Source organism: Aphelocoma coerulescens, chromosome 1, assembly GCF_041296385.1.
Source record: "Aphelocoma coerulescens isolate FSJ_1873_10779 chromosome 1, UR_Acoe_1.0, whole genome shotgun sequence".
Lineage (NCBI taxonomy): Eukaryota > Metazoa > Chordata > Aves > Passeriformes > Corvidae > Aphelocoma > Aphelocoma coerulescens.
Window position 1 is genome coordinate 33,870,816 of NC_091013.1, and position 25,763 is coordinate 33,896,578.

General features: G+C 38.3%; 2 protein-coding genes across 5 annotated transcripts in view; one reads left to right on the top strand and one right to left on the bottom strand.

The window, feature by feature from the left end:
* Positions 1–25,763, bottom strand: part of CYFIP1 (cytoplasmic FMR1 interacting protein 1) — a 78,310-nt gene that overhangs the window by 18,250 nt on the left and 34,297 nt on the right. For 3 of the 4 annotated variants that reach the window (XM_069006344.1, XM_069006336.1, XM_069006363.1), the window contains exons 14-23: positions 25,386–25,552; positions 23,480–23,627; positions 21,469–21,622; positions 20,082–20,238; positions 19,423–19,519; positions 18,996–19,072; positions 18,791–18,899; positions 18,102–18,221; positions 15,382–15,581; positions 8,517–8,604 (exon numbers count right to left, since the gene is read on the bottom strand). In XM_069006344.1, the coding sequence (XP_068862445.1) occupies positions 8,517–8,604; positions 15,382–15,581; positions 18,102–18,221; positions 18,791–18,899; positions 18,996–19,072; positions 19,423–19,519; positions 20,082–20,238; positions 21,469–21,622; positions 23,480–23,627; positions 25,386–25,552 (1,317 nt within the window). Of the gene's footprint in view, positions 1–8,516; positions 8,605–15,381; positions 15,582–18,101; positions 18,222–18,790; positions 18,900–18,995; positions 19,073–19,422; positions 19,520–20,081; positions 20,239–21,468; positions 21,623–21,923; positions 22,072–23,479; positions 23,628–25,385; positions 25,553–25,763 lie in introns of all 4 variants that reach the window. The other variant, XM_069006353.1, reaches the window with a different exon arrangement.
* LOC138118289 (fibronectin type III domain-containing protein 9-like) lies at positions 442–3,883 on the top strand. Its single transcript, XM_069029182.1, has 2 exons — positions 442–759; positions 3,085–3,883. Exon 2 carries the CDS (start codon positions 3,212–3,214, stop codon positions 3,881–3,883), a length of 672 nt encoding a protein of 223 aa, XP_068885283.1. The 5' UTR covers positions 442–759; positions 3,085–3,211.

The following is a 25,763-nucleotide window of genomic DNA, read 5'->3' on the forward strand; positions in this document are numbered from 1 at the left end:
AAGCCAGCCAATCTAAAAGTCCATCTTTCATGTAAACCTCATGGGGAAGTACCTAAAATTTACAGTCCACCTGTAAATGTTGGATTAGTAGATCTTTCTAAACTGTGACAAGGGATTTAGAAAACACCGTTACACACCAGCACCACTTCCCCCCCAGTGAGGCACAAAAGCATAAAATCCTTAGGGAAGAAGCCACTAGTGAGAGGGGGGTGGGGGTGGAAAGGGAGGGAAGAGAAGTTGCTATTCATTATTTTTTAAGCTATACTTGCTCCCTCCCCTACTTAAATTAAAAAAAAAAAGAAAGAGTTGTTAGTTGCTGATGTCATCAAAGTGCTAACATTAATCACTCACAGCATCACCGGTCCACACACAAGAGTATATAACAGGGATGCTCAGGCAGCATACTGCCAAGGGGAGGCAAGCAAGAGAGGGGGAAAAAGACATTATTTTTTTCTCCTGTGTGGCCTTTGAAAAGCAAGGCAACAGCATCTTTAGACAAGATGTGCTCTTGCATGAATTTAAGTGGAAGAGACAAAGAAACCATGCCACCAGCAGCATCGGAGAAAAAAACTGAAATCACCAAGCAATGAGAATTCAGTCCAGAGAATCTGAGGAGAAGAAAAAGCAAACTGGCAAACAGAGATCAGTCAGGAAATAATTCATGTAGAAAGGGATACAAAAAATTTGGTGTTTGTAACATTTTCACAGCAGCATCGCCGTAAAGAAATTCTGATCTGGAATTTCCATCAGGGAGTGACGGTAAGTACTGACTTTACGATCCATAAAACATCAGATGGCTTTTCCAAACATTTACTTGTCAGTAACTGTGTGTTTTCCAATGACTGACGTTTTGTAACAATAGAAATGTATTGTTGTTATTTAATTACAGTTCAAACATTCTACTTACAGAATGCTGTGAGGATTAAACTGTTGAAACTATTGTTTCTAGGCTGTGTGAGGAAATGGTCTATAAAAAAAAAATATGATTTTAAGTAATAGGGATCTACCAGCTAAAGAGAAGGTAAAAGAGCAAGTAAAAGCTCTGATCTTACTAATGCACCCTATTTAAATATCTGCAGTAGTTGGGTAAATGCCAAAATGTATCTGTTCGATAAGTTTATCTGATAGCAAACTCAGTTCCTTTATACTGTTGCTGTATTAAAATGGGTGCACCGACCACAGAATTAGAAGAGCAGCATCTACCCAGATCAGTCATAGCCACAGGTTTACATTCTCATGAAAATATACATCTTTTTCTTCCCACTTCCCAGTAAGTATAATCCAAAAGCCTTGAGCAGCAATTTTCATACATAAACAGGCACAGAGTTCTTAGTATTAATGTAATGTCACTGTCCAAATCCCATTAAAATAATACACATTTTCCCAGTCTCCTATCTAAAATAAAATACAAGTACTACAGAATAATTTCAGAATATGTTATGAGCCAATCTCACAAGCTTTCTTCCTCGGGAGAATTTTCAATAATTAATTGTTATTTAGCCAGGAAATGTAACATTTTAAACCTGATCTTAAAAAAAACCCATTAAATTTAATTTTCATAACGAAGTCATAAACAATGAAATACAGTGTTATCGTTACGGGCATTTATTGTCATTAAAAAAAGTGAGAAATTTTCAAAGTGGAAACAAACTTCCACGAGTGCCACTGGAAACTGACAATCAACTAAGGAATCAGATTAAATTGCTGAGGTAAGCTCTTTTTCAAAAGTTACCATCACAACAGTAAAAGCATAAAACCCAAGCAAAACAAATGAAAATACCCACTGGTTATTACATATTCTTTAATAGATGTGTTTAGAAAATTGCAGAAAATAGATGTTTTCCTTTCACTATTTACAATGGTAACACATACTGAGAATCTCAAAATCCTGGCCGATTTTCTAATTTGAATTGAGGACAAGGAGGAGTATAAATTCAGGGCAGACAGACTATGGGATTACATAAAATGACTTAGAACAGAAAAGAGCATTAGTAATTTTTTAAAATCCCCACTATTTATCCAAAAGGTAGGCTATAGTGAAAGCTGTATGTCACTAAGCTTGAGAAAGCTTTCCAAAGAGGCTGACTAGCATCACGACTAAATATTGTGATACTGATACCACCAATGTACAGTGTTCACAGCCACTGCCGCAGTGTAGCTGCAGTGGCCACAGATGTGCAACTTAACAGCAAAACATGGACAGTATCATAGAATCACAGAACTGTCTGGCTTGGAAGGGACCTTAAAGATCACCTAGTCCCAACACCCCTGCCACAGGCAGGGACACCTCCCACAGCTTCTCTGGGCAGCCCATTCCAGTGCCTCACTGCCCTCACAGTAAAGAATTTCCTCCCGATACCTAATTTAAATCTACCCTCTTTATGCTTAAAGTCATTTTATGCTTAAAGTCATTCCTCCTTGTCCTATCACTATCTGCCCATGGAAAAAAGTCCCTCTCCAGCTGTATTGTTAGCCCCCTCTAGACACCAAAAGGTGCTGTAAGATCTCTCTGGAGTCTTCTCCAGACTGAACAGCTCCAACTCTCTTAGCCTGTCTTCATACAGAAGGTTTTCTTATGTGTACTTGTGAATAAGAAACTAACATAAGATATTGGAGACAAAATAATATCTGGTCATGTTTCCACACACCTTTTTGTTTTTCAACTGATTGTTACTGGCAAAAATAAAGACTTGTGGATGGTAGAGGCATTTATCCATCAATATCCACTCCTAGCAATATCCCAATATCCCTCTTGCCACTTAACATAAAAGACAAGATACACAGACTAGAGAAAAAAAACAACTGCTGCATTTTTTTACAAGCACCTGGGAAAAAATGTGAAAGGAAGTGATTTCCCAATTGCAAATTCTGCAAAAATTCACCATCTCTCAAGATACAACTGGTCACTTACACAGGCAGCAGCTCTGGTTGAATTTCTCTAAGTTTATGTTTATCCTTTCACTTGGAAGAGAAATACACATTTTAAAACACACCAAACTTTAAAGAACTTTTATTGCCATTTTTACACTGCAGTACCACAGATGGCAGCATACTTTCCTAACAAACTCCTTTCCTACATTACAGAGCACCACGATTAAAACACAAACAACATCTTCAGTGCTGCAGCTTCTCAGTCACCGCCAAAGAATCTCTTCCCTTTCCACAGGGAGATCAGCATCAAGAGAGAAAAAAACTCCGAAGCAACATCCTGATGGGAATAACTGTCCAAAACATCACAGGAAACACAGCAATGGTAATTTGGCCAAAAATGGCCAGTTGTGTTGACAGCTTTTACAGCATCATGTACCACCCTAACTGGAACAGCATGCTATCCAGCTACTCCAGAAAGAGCTTCCAGAAGGAAGAGAGGGTGCCCACCACTCGCTCCTCCTTTGTTGTTGAAAACCTGATTCCCCTCACAACATACATCATGTGCGTGACCTGCCAGTCCGCAAACCCCTCCAGCGACCAGTGCAGAGTTTTTAACACACTAGAACGAGACCCGGCATCTGCGAGCACCACCAAGAAAGAGCTGGCACTGGGCATCTGGCTCACCAGCAGCGTCCTGCTCCTCATCATCGCTGCAGTCCTGCTCTACGGCTGCCTGCACCTCCTGTGCCGCAGGAGACGCGAGCGTTTGCAAGAGCAGAACAGGACCTCCAAACAAGAGCACAGGGAGCCATGGACCAAAAGCGCGGCATACACCTCAGTAGAATTCAGCAGGCAGAGCCACCAGACACAGGATGCTGAGGAAAAGCATCCAGGTGGCATCCAGCTGGCCACAATCATAGAGAATCCCTCAGTGTGCAAGGAGCCTATCATGCCATCTTCTAAAAGCCAGGAACAAGTCCCAACACCAGGACAGTGCTCTGCTATAAATTAGAAACCTTTTGTCCAGGAGAAGTTTTTTGCTATGTACGGTCCCCCAACTACTTCAAACACACCACGTGCAGTGTCAGTGCTCACAAGAGGGAGCTCCAGCTGCTCACCACAGCACTCCTGGCTGTACCTCTGATGTCACACTCCTTCCAACAGCCTGTATGCAAAGGCTCACATGCCCAAGAAGTGAGCACTTCAGCCACCCTCCATTATTTAAAAATGAAGCATGTAGCAAGTAATTGGTTTACATTTCAAGGGGATATTTTTGTTGCTTTTCTTTAGTCTAAAACAGCAAACAAATATAAGAAGTAATCAAAAGTGACCAAAAGAATTTTTGTTAACTCGCACGAATAAAACTGAGTAGGAGTTTTCAGACGGCATCCCCAACTGCTACACTATAGGCAACTGGAACATACACATGGAGTGCAATGGTTTGCCAGTGTGAGTTCTACCCTGACAATTCCAGCTGCTTCCCAAACCACACACTACAGCACTACATTCAGACTACACACTTCATTGCCCACAGCTGTCCATCCCTCCCATCTGCACTGAGGTCAGTCTCAAAATGTAAGCTAAACTCACCAGGATTTTAATTGTATCCTCTCATCCGTTTTATTTTCCCTCTGTTTAAATACATGAAAGATACTGACTTTGTAAGGATGCTTCTAATTAAGGAAATATCCTGGGTTATCACATTTGGCACTCTTCTGCTCCCCCCATAAGCTACCTCCTGCTCCATGGGCCAGCAACTCCCTGCAGAGGAAATGAAATTCAGAGACACAGCTCCTGGCCCTTCCTTTTCTCTTTCCCTTTCAGTTTTAATGATAACTCACATTAATCAGCTGCAAATTTCTTTCCAATTGCACAGTACATTCTGTGTAATGTGTTTTAAAAAATATTGAAAACATGCCAAAATGCATTTTATTTTTGTAACAAGAAAACCTGCTGAACATCTCACTCTGCCTTGAGCTTCATGGCAAAGTGCCAAGGTCCTTCAGACAGAAATCTGTTCACTCTCACAACATGACAAGTGTTGTCTGATTTACATTTATAAGTCACCCTGTTTTAAACCTCTTAAGTGCATTTGTGTTCCATAAAAACAAAATAAATCTTAATAGTGCTGTATATTACGCCTAAAGAACAAAGGTGCACTGTGACTGCAGACACCTAATTGCTATTGGTACGAATGTATGTCTGAAGTCAGCTCTCACTGACACAGCTCGGTTGTATCAGTGAAGGCTGGAGAACTGCTGGCTGGGCAGCTGCCATCCCACTCCATTGAGCCCTGGAAGCTAAGGGGGGGGTGCAATTTTGGCAAGAGATCTCCCCATGAATATTTCACAGCAGGTAGCAGATCTTTTCAGCTACTCTATTTTGACAACAATTCCCACGACTTGTGAAATGCATTGACTCTCAGAGTGCTAGGAAGAAGCTGGCGTGTGAGGAATCTTCTTTACTTTTTTTTTTGAGTAGGATAAGCATGACACACAGAAATGTTTGCTGAACTGGGGCAAGTATGACTTTTAGAAAACACTTCAAAAGGCATTTTTATTGTGTGAAGTTAGCAACAACATGTTCTCCACCTGCTGTGGAGCATTTCCTTCAGCTGACACGTTTTCCTTTGTCTTGCACGTCAGTCTCAAATAAACTGTGAGAATAACAAGTTCACTGCTGTTTCAAATGACGGTGTTACATGAAATAGGCACTGAAAAACCCTCGTCAGAGCATGAAGCCAACACAACAGGTTTACTGCCAAAAAGGGGTGCCTGGGTAACAAGGACAGAAAAAATGCTTTAAAATGATCTTGTAATCAAATTAACAGTAACACTTCTCTGATTAGGTTTTCATCAAAAAAAGATGACTTTAATGTTAAAGGGATGAAGCCAAGAGACACACAGTCAGTCTCTGCCAACATCTTGGGTTCTTGGAAAACTGTTTACTTCTCTGCATGTCCATTTCTTAATGAGGGTTTTAAGGCAGTCCAATACATATATTTACACACATTCATGTTATATACACATGTACATTCCATACTGAGAACAGGGAGCAGTTCAATCTCAAAGCAGTTTCAAGGCAATTCACCTACTGCATTTTGTTATTTGTACACGCAAACATCCAAAAGACGTGTCTATATCTGACTGAGAAGGCAAAGAGCTACCATGGAAGTGCTCCCCAAGGGATTTACCTTCTCTAAATATAAAACCATTCCACCCCCAGAGTTTACTGTGCACTACTAAGATAAACATTTATATCATCCCACAAGCAATGGACCATCTCGCACCTGCTGCAAATGAGCAACTCATGCAGAGTGTCATCTGTTTTCTGCTCTAGTTTTGAAAAACTCATGTCATCACATGCTCACAGAGCTACATGATTCTTTGTGTCTTGCTGAGAAAGTTTTATTACAGATTAATTCAGGTTCATTCTGGCAATTCTGTATTAGATTTGGTAATTCACCACTCAGTTTTAACAGTGATCTATTAAGGGGTAAATATTCTGAGTGATTACCAAACTGATAACAAGTTGCAACATAGTGCAAACTAATTTTAATTTGTGCACCAGCAGTAGATAAAAACCATTATATTCACAGTGAGAAGTATCTTTCAAACATGTCTTTTTCACAAAACAAATGAGCTAGCACCTACAAAATGCTGGAGACATAAAAATATGACAATATTTGGAAAACATTGTTTAAGACAAAGAAAGCTCTTCTATTCTGGTCTACACAACCTCTATAAAACCAGGTATTATTAATATAGGCCTATCTAGTTATGAAATTTGCCCCAGAAATGTAAGGAAGACCCCCCCCCTTGATTGCTGCTGCTCATACAGAAAAATGATCAGGACTTCTGAAAATGTATAGCTCTCAGTGTGAAATTACTAAACTCATTTTTATTATGTAACCTAAAAAAAAAAGTGTTCCCCAGTTAATCTTCTGTCACTCACCCCACTGTATCATCACTTAGATAAATTAAGTTAGCAATCTCTATGAAATTCAGTTGTGTTTTTACTCTACACTGCATCTGGTCAATTCCTAAAATAGTAAGGAACACAATAACTCTAATGTAAGAAAATCCCACTTTCCTATAATGTACTGTTCCTTTTTGGAGAACAATTATATAAAACACTGTTCACAGGACCAGACAGTCAGCTGTTACCTTCCACAGTAAGACGTGAATCCTTTTCCACCCCCATTACATTTTAAAGGCATGAAAGTTTTATAAATGCAGCAGATATTTTAGGACTGAAATTTGTAACTCCTGAGATATCTCCTCAGCTCTCAAAACCTAGACTACTGGGTTGAAATTGCACCATATAACTATGTTATGATGTGTAGAAAATAACAGTAAGACAAGGACTAATTGTGTTCATGTTTAAGTAGAAGGTAGATATTGAAAGTAGCTAGCCATAACACTTATATCACACTTGTATAAATTAGATGTATAATTGAGTACATATTTTAAATAATTTGAAACAATAATAAATAATTTTAAGCTTTTTTATTGTCCATCCTCTAATTTAATCCTCATATTTTCATTTATCTTTTCCATACTTCAGCTTGCCACCCTGATACTCAAGAAAACATTGTGAAATTTAGAGCGACAGCTTGCTAGACAGTCTCGAATGATTTGCTGAAGATTGCACTGCTGGTTTTTACTGCTGTTAGAAGTAGATCAATATTTCGGACTAGATATTAAAAATGCATATATATGTTAATGCACTATGCCTTTAACTGTCATTAAGACCCAGGTAATAATTCTGAAGACTAAGAAAACAAATCTGCAGTGATCAGGGAGAACAAATCTATCACCCATGAGCATAGCATTGATCCTGTGAATACAGGCTAACTTTCCTCACTTGGGTAGCTCACAGCTGTTCTCTTGTGCCAAGTACTCTTCCAACTTGACACCCACATAAGCTCCTTTCCAACCTCACTATTGGGGACTGCCATAGGGACATAGAGTATGTGACTGCACATGGTGTACACTTCTATTGAAAACTTGCATAAACCTTCCAAGCCCTCCTAACTGCAAAGCAAGAAACATGAGGCTAATACAGAAGATGAGATGGCCAGCACACCAAGGTCATCACAATGAGTTTGAACTCATTGGTTATAGATGCCAAAGAAACACTACATTTAAAAAAAAAATAATTGAAGTAGTTTGGTATCTGATATTTTACAATGGTCAGAATCAATATTCCTTTTAAATGAGGTAACACCTGAAGCAGTTTTTCCTATCTATTCCCTTTTCCTCTGTCATCGCAGTCTTCATCACTGCAACAAGGGAGAGCTGCACCCAAGATGGGCTCTTATTGTCACTTCACCAGATGAGTAATTAATCTTTACTTATGAGTCTGCTCTGCCACTATAAGCAACTGAACAACGCAAGGTGGTTGACAGAAGGGCTTACTTCTAGCTTTGTCAGATAAGACTAACCATCAGTCTAATCAATTGCACTTTGGCTGAAACATACAGTGAGCTTCACAGCAAAGTCTTAAAAAAAGTGTTTGTTCAATTTAAAATACACACAAAATGTATTTCAGATCATTTCTAATAACTTTCATATCCCGTAGTTTCTATAAAAGATACCTTTAAACATTAGCAAACCATAAAGATAAAGGGAATTACATCCAACCTTTGATCCATAGAGATACTGTGGCTGTGCATTAGGCTGCTTATCGCGCTGAAACTCCTGAGAAAATGGTAGCACGGTCCGAACAAATCTATATAAAAAACAAAACCAAGAATTCATTATTTATACTTAGGTTAGCAGATGTGCACCTCATGCACCCTACTCTGTAGAAGACTGCTTTTGTCTGCATATACAATCAGACCAGTAGCCTTTCAGCCCTAGTAGGAACTGGGGAAGCACACAGTCTGAATTGCCCAAAAGCATGGACACAAACCATACTGCAGTTCAACAATTACTCTTCTTCCCATGGTGTGCACTGTACCAAAATATTCCTCACCTCTACGCTAGCCCAGGCAAGCAAATATAGAAGTAACTAACAAAGTAGCAATAGTCTCTCACAGGGAGTAAGGAAATTCCTTCTGCTTGCAAAATTAAGTCCTTGAGAAAGAAGTACGCCTTCAAAGAAGAACATGACATTTCTGTTTAATGTTTTGGAGCTTTTCCCCCCAAAATTCACATCAGGAGAAATATGTTAGATTGTCACCTTTAAAAAAGGCCACAGGGAAGGGTATAATCCTCGCAGCAAAATCAACGTTTCAAAAGTTTGATCATACTTCAGTGTGAGCATGTACCAATACAAATCACGCTTAGCTTTACCTTTGCATACTGTTAAGAGGATGGCAAGAGAACTACAAAGATATGGAGCACTGCCAAAGACAGGATCAGCCATCTCACTCACAACTGAGGGCACCAGAGTCTGAAGGACCATTCCAAGTCCTCCTGTGAACAAGCAGCACTAATCTTCCCCCTTGATGTTCCCTGTTAACTGCGTAATGCACATTTGGCAGCACCGCAGTTTTAGTGCAGGAAGAAGTTAATCAATATCTACTATAATTCTGATTCTGCTTAACTTGACTAAACAGAGCAAAGTTACTGGGCGATGTGTTCAAGAGTTGGATGGCCACTTTATTTTTTACCTTGATTAAAAAGTATTTCTTGATAAATGGTGCAACCCTGTATATGCACAGCAAAGAGGGAAAATAGCTATATAAGAAGTGTATCTCAAATGGTTGTATAATATCAGCCAGGTCTGAGTGATAACTGAGCAAAATAAATGTATCTAGGAAAATGTTTCAGGAAAGAAAACTTGCCTTCCATTATAATATCATAAGATACAATTGTATCTTGATCCTTTTTTGTTTAATCTATTTACATTTAATCAGCATACAAAATTAATCATTCATTATTAATTCTTCCTAGAAAGAACACAGACATTCTACTTTTAATATATCCATCTTCTAGCTAAAAACAAAAACAGCCATGTCAATCAAAAATTGGTTCACCCAGACAGGTATAAATTGCACCATGTTGCTTACAATTATTTCCACGGTGTTTTATTTCTGAATCATTCCTGTGAGAATCTATAACTTCAGGACAATGTTTTCTGCATTTTTAACCTTCTCAAAAATAGGTACAGCTACTTGCTCATACATAGTTCAGCCCATCTTCCCAAAAATACTCATACTTGCCACAGTCCATAAAGAGTTTGCATTTAGAGCTTCTGAGGAAAAATACACTATTTATATGTATTTTATTGATACTATATATATTATTTAAATCTCATTACATTTATATTCCCCCAGTTTACAGGTTTTTCCCCTTCTCTCTCACTTACATAGAAACTGAAAACTCTCCTTTGAGAGAGATTACTTGAATCTTTATTCTGCAGATACTTCATTAATGAGTTAACCAGAGATGATGTAAACATTTGATGGAATTCAAAGTAATCTGCAACATATGACAGTCCCCGAGATTACTCTATTCCCCCTTTTTTCTCTTCAAGTCCCATTCCTTTTTAAACTGACATCAATTTTCAAGCCCTAAGAGAATCTCTGAAATGAAACCATAGGAGATACCATGCCATTTGAGATAAGACTGGGTTTCAGTGTGCAGACATTTGGTAAGAGTAGATTTGTTACCACTAAATTAAAACGCTCACAAGGAAAGGAGCATTTCAAAGTCTAAGTGGGTGTATCCCATGACTCTGGAAGCTGTAACTGTAATACTTACACTTTTCAAAACGGTACTGTGTGTATAATATCTCAATTATAATGTAATTAGTGTCTGGGAGCAAACCAGTCAGTGAAAGTAAATGCTCAAACAACTCTTAAGTGTTTCTCAGTGTTCCTCTGCATTCTTGGGGGTTTCTCCATCTCTAATGCTTTAGAGTAGTAGCAAAATAGCCTTAAAGTTTTCTTAAAGACTTGAAGCAAGCACACTTGCTTATACTTTCTTGGATGAAAGAAGTCAAGAGAGGAAGAAAAAAAGTAAGGAAGTAGGAGCAAAAGGTAACAGTCACTTGTTAAGTTATTGAGAGGCAACATCTAAGATTGAGGCTACGGCAGCCTAAAGAGTGCATAATTCTAGAAGGTGTGTGACTACTCCCAACATATCATTCAGGTAAGTATTAGAAATTTCTTCCCTCAGAACTAAGGGCTATATGAAAACCTTACAGTTCAACATTATCTACTGTTCTTCAAACTTTTTCAGTGTGGATGTGTGTGTGTGTGTGTGTGTGTGTGTGTGTGCACGCTTTCTTTCTGACATTCTGCTGGTTGGCTTCCTTCTGCTTCTCCTCCAAGAAAGAGAAATATCTCTTTGAAGGACTGAAGCTCTTTGACTATCAAAGCTAAAGCTAAGCAAAGTTTAACTTTCCCCTGAATACTGACTGGATGCAGGTTTCAGCATACTCTGAGATAACCAGTTTCATTTTTAATCAGTGTTGATAATCTCACAGCAATTTATCCATTTTAATCAGAACAGGTTGTCAAAGTAGATTAAGCAGATGAAAAGCCTTCTGGCTTACCAAAGCTTTGCAAGTGATTGCAAGAGGACAACGTGAGCCCCCAAAGTAAGTATTTTAGGATCAAATAATTTAATGTTAGTTTTTCTGTGATACCTACTGTGAGCACTTCACAAACTAATCTAAATAATTCTTTGATTTTAATTACTATAATCTATTTAAGGAGATAACTGAAAGAGACCACTTTGGTCAATGACCCTGCTGTCTTGCTACTGCAGGCACCAGGTCAGACAAACCTCATTCATAAACTTTCTGAGCTTCATCTTTGAAGTAACAAGCTGTGACAATCTTCCCTCCCTGCTCCTACAGAAAGTGTTCTCTGCACTTCCCTGTCTAATTGGTAAGAACACTTTTAACCTCCAGCATTCTCAAATTAGTTTGTCCTGTCTACCAGAACTAAGGGTAGCCCTACACCTCCTCTCAGTGAACACTAGATCTGACTCACCCTTCTTAAACACAGATGTCAAGATGGAGAGAACAGAGGAAATAGCAGGGAAAATAGTGCATGAGAGAGTAACAGATCCGCCAATCCATTGCTGTCGCTTTTCCTTCTGGCAGAAAGAGTTTGGTTGCTTGTTTTTTTAGGAGCAGAAAGGCAGTTGACTGCAGTCACCCCTGCTTTGCAAGAGTCTATATCCCTGCACCATTTGGCTCTTTGTAGCAGGAACTACATGGCTTTCACTGCTACTTTTCAGGTTTGCTCCAGCAGTATCTGAAAGGGCTGAAAATTTTTCTGAACAGTGACTGTCAGAGTATATGCAACACAAGAAGACACAGCTGTTCTCTTGTGAAAACCATCTTAAAAGCAGTATGAGAGAGAGAGGGCTTGCAAAAGGAAGGGGGAAAGACAGTCAGGAAGAGTGAAAAATAAAAAGCTGGTCTTTTTGTTCCTTCTGTGACAAATCTGTATCCTTGGAAGAAACATGTCATACTGCATTTGGAAGAGTGCATGAATTTATACTAGAGAACACAGATTTGGGTAATGTGTTAGAGGAGATGGAGCTACTAGTTTAACTACTGTCTCCAAAAGCTTGTATCATTTGTGTCAAGAAAGCACAGAAAATCTTCAACTCAAATATATGTAAGGCTGTCTCACACTTGCTCCTCTGTTAGTCCTTAATACAAAACAAGCTGTCAAGGAAGGAAAAGACCAGCTTAGAAACAGTAAAGAAAATAAGGCAGAAAAAGGGACACCACAGACAGCAGAAGAGAAACAAGGAACAAAAATGTGCAAGTTGTCTTTGTGTCATTTAAATCTTCTGGACAGCCCTAGACAACCTAACTTCACAAGGATAAAGAGGAATGAAAAAGCACAGATGCAGGCCTAAGCATGACAAATATTCCTGGTGTGGAAATACTTGTAGCTTGAAAAGACATGCAGCTGAGGGCTAACATGAGAGAGGGCTCTTGAAAAACAATCCCAGGCAGCACAGAAAAGACAAATGGGAAATGGCTGTTTATGGCCACTTTCAGTAAAAGAACTGGTGGACAATAGCTTGAGAGCAACTAAAAGAGATGCAGCACAAGCTTCATTGCAGACTCCTCACTGGAGCACGTAATGAATGCCAAAGCCTCACACTGCTTTACAAAAGGGACAGGGCAAAACAATGGAGAAAAATTAATACCCCTGTAAAGGGCCACAAATGCACTAACATTCCACCATTTTCGTTTCACAGAAACATCTAATCATTGCTACAAACTGGCATGTTTCTTGGGAGAACAATCACCTCTAGCCTCCCTTGTTTTCATATGCAGCCCCTTTATGGCTGCTGATAGCATCAGAACACTGGGCTAGAGACAACTTTGACCTCACCTGCAGTTCATATGTGTGTGCACTATCCAAAGGTTTGTTTTCTTTCCACACAGGTAGATTAAAAACGCCCTTAGATTTCACTCCTAAGGCCCATCTGCAGAGGTCCCCTCTCTCATCTCCCCATTCCTTCTCCACAAACTGCTGTCCCTCAGTCTGTGCAGCTGGCCAGCATTAATAAGACTAAATTTCAGATAAATGGCAACTCCAATTATTAAATTGCTAAATCTTTTAATAGCAGCCTCACTGTTTAATCTCAGTAAATTATCAGACATAAAAAAAATTCCTAAGTCCCAAATAATTAAACATGCAATGTGTTTCAGCACTTCTGCATGAAGAGTCTTAGCTTTTGAACTAAACCTGCAGGGTTTCTAAACAGTTGAACTCTTTTACAGATATATGAAATTTTCATGTTCAAGCATTCTTGGGAGAAGAACTTCAAAAGGTACTGGAAACAAGTTAATCTGACCAGAACACTAACTTTAAAAGAAGAACCCTTACACCAAGCTGTCAAATTAAAAGAAGACAAGACACAGGCATGACACATTTTCTGGGAACTCTGACTCCAGTCCCTCATACCACCAAGTAACCTCTCTGCTTTTCATCATGATTATTTCTCTTTCTTCCAGGCTTTCATTGCTACTTTTCTTCCCTTGTTTACACATAACCTTCATGCAAGACATTACCTATCAAGAGTAAAGCATTAAACCAGCAGCTCTCACACAGCTCCTCACTGTGTAACTCCTGTGTTTGCATCAATAACCTGTACACTTGAATGCAGAGAGAGCTCATCAACTTAAAGTTCATGCTAACAGCAAGGCAGTAACAGACATAATGAACATGCTTAAGGACTATAAAAAGGCTAAAAACTTCCTGTTCCCTCTCTCACCAAAAATATCAAAGGGCGTTGTACCACACTGCTGCTTTTGACTGAAACCAAAGCACTTCTGTGATGCAATCAGACACATGGCACACATACTTCCTAAGATCTGGCTCCCTTTAACATCTCTTAAATTAATTATCCTGAATTAATTACCCAAGAAGCTGAGCCTAACTCAATTCTTGCATACAGATTTTAAAAACAGACAAGCCACAGTGCTACGGGATCCTGCTAATGTCCTTTGGCACCTCACACTCACTTCCCAAGTGCTGTGGGTCTGCAGTACGTCAGCCCTTGTAGCCAAGATGAACACAGACTAAAGTGAATGTCTTTCAGTAAAGCTGACAGGTGAAGAAGCAGCATTTCATCAAGATTTCTCTTAATATTATGCTTACATGATTCTTAATACAGCACACTGAATATTCCAAAACTGATCTCCACATACATCAACCACACAGTAGCTCCCTCAGAAGTACATTTGACGTTCCTGTGCAAACAGATTCTTGTAACAGAAGTTTCTCGGGTAAAACTTAACCACAAAAAAAACACTCTCTTTTTTTTTTCCTTTGCAGACAGAATCTTGGATCTAAAATACAACATAACCATCACAGAACATGTCATACAAGGAAAGCTCTCCAAGAAGACAGTGAAAGATGAGAACAGGCTTCCTCCTCTTCCTAAAGCTCAATATTCACTATCACTTTACTGTCACTTCACGAGGCTTTAACCAAAACCTGAGTAAAGACTAAAAGTAACACAAATCCTAAAAACAGCACACGAGCAGGAAGTCCAGATATGCAAAATCTTGAACATCGTGCTTCCCCCTCATTCAAACCTTAGATCCTACCTTTCTCTTTCTATTACTCACTCTCCTTAAAGGCTGCAACTGCAGTTGCAGTGAACACTGAACTCTTCCTTTCTCAAGGAAACTATTTTTTTCTTCACACTAACACAGAATCAGGAATATAATTTTATTTCTGTCATCTCACAGTTGAAGATCCTGTTTCAAAATACCTTCCTGAGATGCACTAAGCATGTTTTGACACACTCTGTTTTTCAGCATATCAAAACTACGTCACCAAAATGTCAGAATTTGGACGCTGTGGTTCCATTTGCCTTCTATTGTGGACAAATAACAGGCTTTCATACATTTAACAGTACTTGGTAGAATGACTCATGCTGCTTAATTTCAAGTAAAGCATTAGAAGTGGAAAACACTAAATGAATGGAGATGAACTCGTCAGCATTTGCTAGGAAGGAAGTTGCAGGAGGGTGGTAGAATAGCAGCTGCAAATAAAAAAGCTGCCTTGCTAACCTGTTAGTGGATCCATTGTAGCAGTAGTTTGGAAGGAAATCGTAATTGAGTTCCCAAAAGACATGAAGAGTGATTCTGCCATAAGGGGCTGAAACATTGTGATTGGCTTCTCTGAACATGGCATCAAAGCTGTCCAGGGTCATGTATCTACTCAGAAGCTTGTGAGTCATTTTGTTTACCTCTATCAAGCCATCCAGCTCCTATGAAAAACAAGATGAAAAAAGAGAATGATGCATTTAATGAAGTGGAGGAACTGAACAAAGTACATAAGTAACTTTGATGGAAGAGAAGACTAGAAAGAAGTCAAAATGAACAACTGACTCTCACCCAGTCTCTTACTTTAACAGTAAGGGCTGGAAAGAATCAGTACTCTTGGGATTGTTTCTTAACCCTTCTGAGACTTTAAGGGTATTCAGATGCAGATGGGTCTCAAACACAGACCTGTGCCAACACTTTCTCCACTGAGCAAAACTTAAAACTCCAACATTTAAATGGGGTCAGACATAGGCCAAAAGCATCTTCCTGCATTTCCTACTTTACAAGCAGTCACAAAGTAATTTCTGCTCAGTACAGTAACTGGTGAACTAACTACTGTAGTGGTAATGTTAGGAATAACATCACATTTACCATAAATCCTTTTCATGGCCTACACCAGTGAAGGATGCACTGAGATGCAAAGAAAGACCAGATCAGACATTTACAAATGTAGTGAAGGTATCCACAAAACCACTTGCTGCAGGCCACATAACTATATATGAGTACTGCATTTCATAATGTTTCTCCTGTTGACAAGAAATTCCTAGTATCCTTTCTGGTAATTTCTATAAAGTAAAGTAAAGTAAAGTAAAGTAAAGTAAAAGTAAAGTAAAGTAAAAGTAAAGTAAAAGTAAAGTAAAGTAAAAGTAAAGTAAAAGTAAAGTAAAAGTAAAGTAAAAGTAAAGTAAAAGTAAAGTAAAAGTAAAGTAAAAGTAAAAGTAAAGTAAAAGTAAAGTAAAAGTAAAGTAAAAGTAAAAGTAAAAGTAAAAGTAAAAGTAAAAGTAAAAGTAAAGTAAAGTAAAGTAAAGTAAAGTAAAGTAAAGTAAAGTAAAGTAAAGTAAAGTAAAGTAAAGTAAAGTAAAGTAAAGTAAAGTAAAGTAAAGTAAAGTAAAGTAAAGGTAAAAGTAAAAGTAAAAGTAAAAGTAAAGTAAAGTAAAGTAAAGTAAAGTAAAGTAAAGTAAAGTAAAGGTAAAAGTAAAAGTAAAAGTAAAAGTAAAAGTAAAAGTAAAAGTAAAAGTAAAAGTAAAAGTAAAGTAAAGTAAAGTAAAGTAAAGTAACATAAAATAAAGTAACATAAAATAAAGTAACATAAAATAAAGTAACATAAAATAAAGTAACATAAAATAAAGTAACATAAAATAAAGTAACATAAAATAACTCCGTATCTGACATCAGACACTGAAAACACCAAACACAATGAACACAACCTCTACTTCCAAAAAATCCAAGCACTGCTTTTGAAGATTATTGTGCAATGACATACTGAAGAAATATCCAGTGGCGTTTTCTAGCTGTGTATCAAACTACTGGTCATCTTCCCACAGACTGCTCTCTGATTTAAGTGCTCCTTATTTCAAAGGAGTTTTAAACGTGTGAGCAACAGCTACTTCAAGGAAAAATCGCCACTATGATCATTATTACAGAATTAAGTCCAATTTGAGGAAAAAAAATAGCTCAGTCTTGTAAATACCTTAATTTAATTTATTTAGCCTGAAAAACAGCAAAAAATGACTGAGTACTTAATCTATAAGGATCAGTTTCTCACTGAGGAAACCAACCAGTTTTCAACAGAAGATATTTTGCATAAAACAAACAAACAAAAAAAAACTACCAAAAAACCTAAACAAAACAAACAAACAAAAAAAAAGAGGAGCATGGTAAAGGGGCAACCCTTAGTTCTGTCACTTTCTTACACAAAGAACGAGAACCTGTGACCTAAGAAACACATCATCGACAGTTTCTGTTCACTCAGCCACTAAGAGTGTACTGCACATAACAAAGAAAAATTATGTTTCAATAATTCAAAGTTATAAAACCAAGTGTTCAGAAGTCAAGAGGCTCTATGGCCTCAGTATTTGATTTCTCTTCAGTAAAGAACAAAATTAAACCAAGGTACTTAACTGCATGACAAAATGTCACTGGCAAAAAACTTATTACAGAAAGACCAACAGTAAACTCTTTTACATAACTTTTAATTTATTTTTCATTCTAGCAGAACTGAATGTGCCTGATATTTTTCTTGCTGACTGCATATTTACTTGTCAAATTCATGCCGTCTGGAAATAAAATTTGGTTTTTAGCATTTTAATCAGGAAACTAACTCAAAAGGACACCTTAATATTGCACAGATGCTCTTCTTCCACAGGCACAAGTCAGATCTCATTCCTCCACAAAAAAATTATTTTTGTCATGCTACAAAACCAAGCTGCCTGAGTAAATAAACTAATTGTGATTCTACCAAGCACAAGTCTGTTTTTTTTTGATCTGCAATTTATCTATAAGCATAGGGAGAAGTGGGCACTTACAAAAATTTAAATCGCAACAATGCTTGCTTTCCTTGTTTTCTCATGGCTCCAAGTACATGCCTGCTCTACACTTTACTCCCAAGGCCCTCAGTTGCAGTAGTTTTGAGGTTGTTTCACCTCAGCTGCTATGTCAGTGCAAAACTGCAACACAACACTCACCACAATAGAAGTCAAATCCTCGCTTTCAAAGCGGCCAATGGCCAGTTCCATCGACCTGTACATGGCTGCCGAAATGCGCTGCGTGATCAGTCGGTTCAGGTCTATGGACCTACCGAGAAGCTAAAGGAAAACATGCTGTGAGGTTCTGAACTGACAGTCAGGTTACAAGACAAACTGTACAAGGACTGTGAGACTCCACAGATTAACAGACTCTCACTTTTTGAACTTGCATCCCAAACACACTGAAACAAAGCAGATGGACAAAATTTATAAATTCATGAGCAAATGCGGTGCTACAATTTGCATCCCAATTCTCACAAAAATAAGTAAAAGTACACATTGCATCTACATTTAAGTATTTATATCAGCATTGTATGCTTCCACGACATTTTGCCAACAACATACTGAACGCTGATGAAAGACATTACTAGGAAGATAATGCTACCACTCATGGCATTCCTATTTGGCTCATGTTTTCTTAACCAGAACAGACATTTGCATTAAAACGGGATCTTTTAAGGTTTCTTTCTTAATTTACGCCTTCATATGACAAAACAAAAAGCAGATCTCAGATGTTCAGTTATGCTAATTAGATGACAGAACATAAAGCACAAAATGAGTTTTGTCTACCTACATGAAGCAACACCATTGGAAAGTTGCCAAGTTTCCAATGGTAGGAGTTAACTCACTTGAACATGTCTCTGTTTGAGCAGTGTCTCATAGCGGTTGGACTGCAGCAGCTGAATGGTTGCTCCCTGGTTCTTGCACTCCGAGCGCAGCCGTTTATCCAGAAGCAGGCTATGAAGAAAGGAAGAAAACACTTGAAGTATATTAAACAGCAAAGCAGAGCAGAAATGTGTGAAGAAAAGCTCTCGTAGTGGAAGGACTATCTACCTGCCAGCCATTGCCTTGTAGTATGCAAATATTTGGTCTGCCAGCTTGTAGACAAATTGGTCAAAACACAGGTTTACCTTGGGGGGAAAAAGATTGTGCATTTAAAAATACTTAAAATTAAAATAAACACAGCTTATCTAAGACCTCCCACTGTTTATCAAACATAGTCAAGAAAGTTAACAGATCCAAATTTCCCAGCAAAGAGAAGATGACATTCAATTTTCAGCATAAATGTGAGGCATTTTTGCACAGGTCTACAGGTTTCCTTACAACATATCACCCAACCAGTTACTCATCTTCTGGTTGGTATTCTCAGTTTTTCTGTTATCTCCAGCTGTTCTGAATCTTTTATATAGAGATTATCCTTTAGCATGATTTTTACATTCAGGTACAGATTATTTTTCTCTAGTAGGAAAGGTTACTTTACCTCTGCCTCAATTTCATCATAGAGGAACTGCTTCTTAAATTTGGTCAGTGCATAATGAGCACTGTCATTATAAAGGTCCAAAGAATACAGAACATACCTGCAGGAAAAAGAATAAAAAAAAGAGAGTTACATGAGTATAAAAGTCATGATTCTTTAGGATGGTGCAGTCAAGGTGATGTAAGCCAGTTAATATTGTAGTCCACATGCGGTTCACGAAAACAGGATCTTTTTTAATTTATATAAAAAGGATCACAATTTTTCCTTTAAGAAAATATATGTTAGTTCAAGAAAAGGTGTAGATATGTTTGAAGTCTAAAACTTGTTTTCTGTATGTAGCTTTCCATCAAAATGGAACTAGGCTTTTACCACTATACATTATGTTTGACATCTTTGAAGAATAAGTAAGGAGAACTCAAAGAGCAAAATACGTGGCTGGTGCAATGATACCTATATGAAAGGCTTAGCATTTCAATTACTCACTTCAAAAAGAAAACTTAGAGAAATCTGAAAATGGGCAAACATAATACAAAAATTTTATAAACATTTAGAATACCCTCTCAGTGACTAGCCACTAAAACCAATTAAAGCAGTAACATTATAACAAGGAACAGCAATCATTAAGAATAATCATGCAGTGGAAGAGCACAAGTGGGTCTTACTCCATCATTGATGCCTCTTTTGTCTCCAAAATATGATCCGTCAAAATCCAAGGCATGGACATCTCAATGGGAAACTGGATTCTTCTGCCCATGGTCAGTTCTAAGAAGAATTCCCTGAACCACAGCTGGGACAGATCACAGCATTGCTGCAGAGTTTCTTTCAGAATAAATAAGGGAGAATTACACTTCTCATAGAAATACATCAGGTACAATACAGCTGTGATTCTGATGATGCAACGTGAAACAAAAAAAGCAGGTGCAACTCACTAGAGCTGTACATAGGCCAAACAGTCTAAAGCAAATTCAAAATGTAAATCCCATGACTTTTCCTAAGAGTTTTGAACTCCCCACTGGCCCCCAAAAGTGGTGTCTTCTTATAGGGGGGAAAAAAAAAAAAGAGTGGAAGTGGACAAGACTATCAGTTAAACAGAAAAACTACATACACCAGTAAAAAGGGATTTCTAGTTTAGTTTCTCAGTTGGGGGCTGAGAAAGCCATACATTGAATTTGGGAAGCAGCAAGTGAAGGAGACAAAATTGACTGCAACTTCCAGAACCATCCCTCCCTATGGAGGACTGAATTGCTCCACATGTTCCTGTTGATTAGATGGGCAGGAAATGACAGACAGACACATGAAATAGGGATTAAAACAACAAGTTTCTAAGGATGCTGTCAAGGGCACAGAAGTGTGCTTCCCACCTCTCCAGAAAACACTTGGTACAATCCTTCTTTTCCAGAAGGCTTGAGAACCAAAACAGGAATGAACTTTTTACACTAAGACCTTCTGAAGACCTTTTGCAGTGCTGTTCCCCAGTAGCACTATGGCTGACATTAACAGGCTCCCCTTTCTCCAAGGGTAAAAGAGGCCAGCAGCAAAACAAAAATGAAAGACAACACAGCATGGTGATGACAAGGACTAGGTACACTCAATGTCAGTAGGTGAATTCTTTAGGACAGCATGTTTCCGATTACAATTAACTGAATAGTAAGAGTAGTGAAATGACATCAAATTTATCACAACAGAGAATTTGTTTCCTCTGTACTTAAAACAAAAACAAAAAAAATCTCCCAAAACACAAAAAACTACTTCCTTTTAAAAATTTCAATGTGTACAGGCTTATTTGTCCCTTGTTTATATAAGTACATACATAAAGAAAATAGAAAAGGGAGGTAACAATATGAAATTTGACGCATTAGAAACAAACGCATAACAAGTCAAAATAAAATCCCACCACAATACTAAGTACCATCTCAGAAAAAGTTTGGACAGACCAAGGCTTTTGATAAATAAACCAGAGGTTGACTTAGGCAATCGGAAACATTTTCCAGGTCGTGTTAGAGGTGTTAGGACATGCTAAGCTGGACACTGATCATCTACATATCTTACCACTGAAATTTATCAAATGAGTGTAGAAGAAAGACTCGCGATGGAATTTTTCTATGTCCAATATGGTGGGCCCCTCAAGGCTACTTCTCAAGGTTTTCTTGGAACCACTTTTGTCAGCAATGAGGGACTCTAACATAGTTCTCACCATGTAAAGCTGTATCATTAAAGGAAACAATTATGGTGGAAAGGGGGGGAAAAAAGGAAAATACACATGGTACATTAGTTGAGCAACACTGAGAATTACTATCAGTAAGCGACTGCTCCACTTCAAACTGAAAACTGGCACTGTGTGGATAAAAGCCTTGAGGCAAGAGGAACGATGCAACAGTAGCCTACACACCAGCACAAATGCCTACCCATGCCAAGGGGATCTCCACTGACACTCAGCAGCAGACCATTTGCAGTGGAACAGTTCACATCACCACAATAAGTAAAAGTAATAAGTAATGTCTTACCACCAAAGTTTAAAAGAGGCGGATAGATGTAGGACTGCCTCAGAAACTTGTGTGTCACATGCAATAGCTTTTCCAATCCCAGAGACTTGAGCTGCTTCAACAGCTCAGCAGAGTTTAAGGACTCTGTCATAGTGCGAACCATGAAGAGCTAAAAACCAACAGACAGGGGCAGGCAGGGGAAGAGAATCCGTTAATAAAAACACATGGGTAAATAAGGAATGGGAAAGGGAAGCAGAGAAAACATGTTAGTTTGTTAAAAATGAAAAGCAGCACAGTGAGCATGCAGAGGAGGTCACACAGAAAGGTTGTTCAGAACAATCACTGCAATCTGGGGCTCCCTCAAGCAAAGGGAAAGTTCCCGTTCATTTCAGAGGATGCTCAGAGCGCCATTAGCTTATCAAATGATTTAGCAAAGGTTTCCAGGTAGCACCAATTACCCATTCATACACAGCCATTTTAGAACGGCATGAAGCTGAGGAAAACCTATCCAAAATGGATATATTTGACCTCTTGCCCTCCTGTCAAACCAGACAGACAAGTGTACCAGCCCAAGAGCAGAAAAAGCAGATAGAACCACATATTCTAACCAGCCTGTTGCAAAGGAGAAGTAAAGTCCTTAAAGCACAGGAGAAGCAAACTGATGGTGATATTTAACCTTTTCTTTCACCCCAGGAAATTAGAAATCAAAACAATATTTCTGCAATTATCAAAACAAAATATTCATTAAACCAATCTTATCACAAATTAAGCAACTTTTTATTACCCAAAATTATTAACCATACACGCTCTCTTTCCCACAGATTTTAGGTATTAAAAGATTGTCTTCACAAACCACAGTTGCCTTCAGTTTTTTACCCAAAGTGCTCAGTACCTCATTTTCTCAGATGAGCTACAAATACGAGACTATACACTCTCCAAACAAATCCAAAAATGAAATAAAAAAGAGAATTATATGGAGGTAACAAGAATGAGCACCTAGGTATGGGATTTTGATGACTACCACAGAAAACATTTGAAATATCTCGTTTTAGTGGCAGCAGCAGACAAATTAGATTCTAGGGACCAGCTTTATCATTCATTACTGAAGACTGCAAGGACTTTTCAGAAGTCAAATATTTTCCCATATTTTACCAGACATTCATTTATATTTTAAACATATTTTAAAACTACTAGACATCTACTGAATTGTGGGATTTAACAAAAAAATTTCACCAGCCATACCAGAGGTAGAAGTCAGTCAAGAAATAATTCAAACAGTTCAAAAATATTATTTAAAAGACATTAGGAGCTCAATGAGAAAATATTTGTTCCCAGAAAATCAAATTAAAGAAATTGAACACTTGGAAAAATGATGTATCAAGAGTAGAAAATTACAGCAATCCAGACAGAGGATCTTTTTAAGTGCATATAATTTTGCAAATATAAATCAGAGTAGATTTTTAGCATTAAAAAAAGACCGCAATAAAACCTGAAATTTTAAAATAGTTCAGGACAGAAGGAAAACACCTCATGCAATAATTGTTGACAGATATCACAACCACCGGACAGGAAAATACCTGAGTGCTGGAAGGTCCAACTGCACGTCTTGGGACTTTGATGTCAAAACCACTTTTGGGGTCCTTCTCTCCCCTTAGTGCTGGGTCATTGAATGGCTCGTGACCCGCTTCCCAGTCACACACTGTCTTCCTTATGGCCTGCAAAACACTGAGCACAATTCCCCCTACTTCAGACCACAGCACATCCAGGTGCCTTGACAGAACACTTGACTTTTTTTAAGCATTCTTCCACAAGCACAGAAACTTTGCAACAGCATTCAAGATTCAGGGTAACTCCAACCAAGAAAAAAGAATTTCACCAACATCTTCAGGAATGACATAGCCACAAAATAATCACTCCATGCTGTTTATCAGAAAAGGTCTAGAGCCCTTAAAGACCATCTAGTTCCAACTTCTCCCCTGCCATGGGCAGGGACACCTTTCACTTTCACTACATCAGGTTGCTCAGGGCCCCACTCAACCTAGCCTTGAACACTTCCAGGGATGGGGCATCCACAACTTCTCTGGGCAAACTGTTCCAGTGCTTCATTATCCTCCAAATAAAGGATTTCTTCCTAGCACCTAATCTAACCCTGCTCTCCTCTTTCAGTAAAACCATTGCCCCTTGTCCTGTCACTATCTGCCTGTATAAAAAGTCCCTCTCCCTCTAAGGTACTGGAAAGCTGTAAATAAGGCCTCCCATAGCCTTCTCTTCTCCAGGCTGAACTACCCCAGCTCTCCCAGCCTGTCTTCATTGGAGAAGTGCTCCACCCCTCTCATCATCTTCATGGCCTCTGGACCCTTTCTAACAGTCCACGTCTTTCTTGTGTTGAGGACCCCAGAGCTGGATCAATCAAACAAAATTCACATTAATATGAATATGTTAATTAATATTCACTATGAATTCAATTAATATTCAATCAAACCAAAGCAGAATATTAACCAAATTAAAGCAACACAATGGTGGCTTGAAATGAAAAAAGCAGAATTCTTGTTTTCAGAAGAAATTCAGATTCCAGAATTCAGCTGAAATTTATACAAACAGCTTTATACTTTTAGCTCCAAATACTGAACTGGAACTCAGATACTTGTCAGGAACACAGCCAGCCATAACCTGTGGCATGCTGAATGATCAAGAAAATGTCTCATCCCAAATCTGAGCAGGAATGAAAACAGTATTTTTCTATTTCATTAAAATCCTGGGACAAAAAGACGCTCCCAAACCTGATAATGTGGAGCAATTTGTTTATTTTTAGCTTATAATGATATTTTTGTGGTAGTCAGAACATTTAGAAATAGCCTAATTAGCTAAGGACTTTCACCTCTAAGAGCTTTGCAATGAAATGTGGGAGTAAACAAATGATAGACAAGTCAAGACTAAAAGCAAACAATTAGGGACAAAAAAATTAAGGTCAGGAAATGTCACCAATCAGTGTGGGCAGACGGAGCACTGGAAGACAAGTGTAAGGCTAATGAGCCAAAGGCAGCAGAAGCTGAGAAATAAGACAGAATGCTAAAAGGGGCAGAGAGAAGAGAGAGCGGGATAAACATGAGACACAAGGAAAGGAAACACTGGAATCATAAAGGGGACAGTGAAACCTTTCTTCAAAATATAAACGCTAATCTTGCTTTCAGTATTACTGTATTTATATTTTCTGGAAATTAAAATAAACAGCAGGAAACACAAGACTTCCTGAAATAGTCCCAAGAGGCTCAGGACAGCCTGGGCTCCTACTGCAGCCATGCTGGCAGCCTTTTATTTTTGACTTCAGACTCCAATCCATATCCAACCAAGCTAACTATGAATGCCAGACAGACTGGGAGTACAGACTTAGAGAGGCAGAATTGAACATCTGTGCAATTCTGCAACAAATTTACTAAGGTCTGGGGGAAAGAATATAGAAAAAGATGAAAACAGTAATTCTACCTCTGAATGACATTTTTCTTCTTTTTAATGGCTTGTCTTAATGGCTCCCTAAGTGTGACCTGGGCAAAGTCCTGAAGAGCTGCATAAATAGTATGACGAATGGCATGATTGAAAACACTTTCCATCCGTCCCATCAGCACCTGAAGACCTTTGATCATGGCAATCACCTGCAAATAAAAACCCCAGACAAATGTATTTTTCTTATTTTGTTTGTGTATTTGTACAAAAAGCGCATTTTTAAATACAAAAGATGAGAAACGGGGCATTAACAAGTTACAAATAATAAAGGATAGTTTTGCTGTGCTCCTCCCCTATACTGAATGGAGGAACACATGCTGTTTCAGAGTCAGCACAGGGCAGGCTGTCTTTTTGCACTGG

Bases quoted from the DNA above. Each gene is read 5' to 3' on its own strand.
- LOC138118289 (XM_069029182.1), top strand. From the start codon at position 3,212: ATGGGAATAACTGTCCAAAACATCACAGGAAACACAGCAATGGTAATT.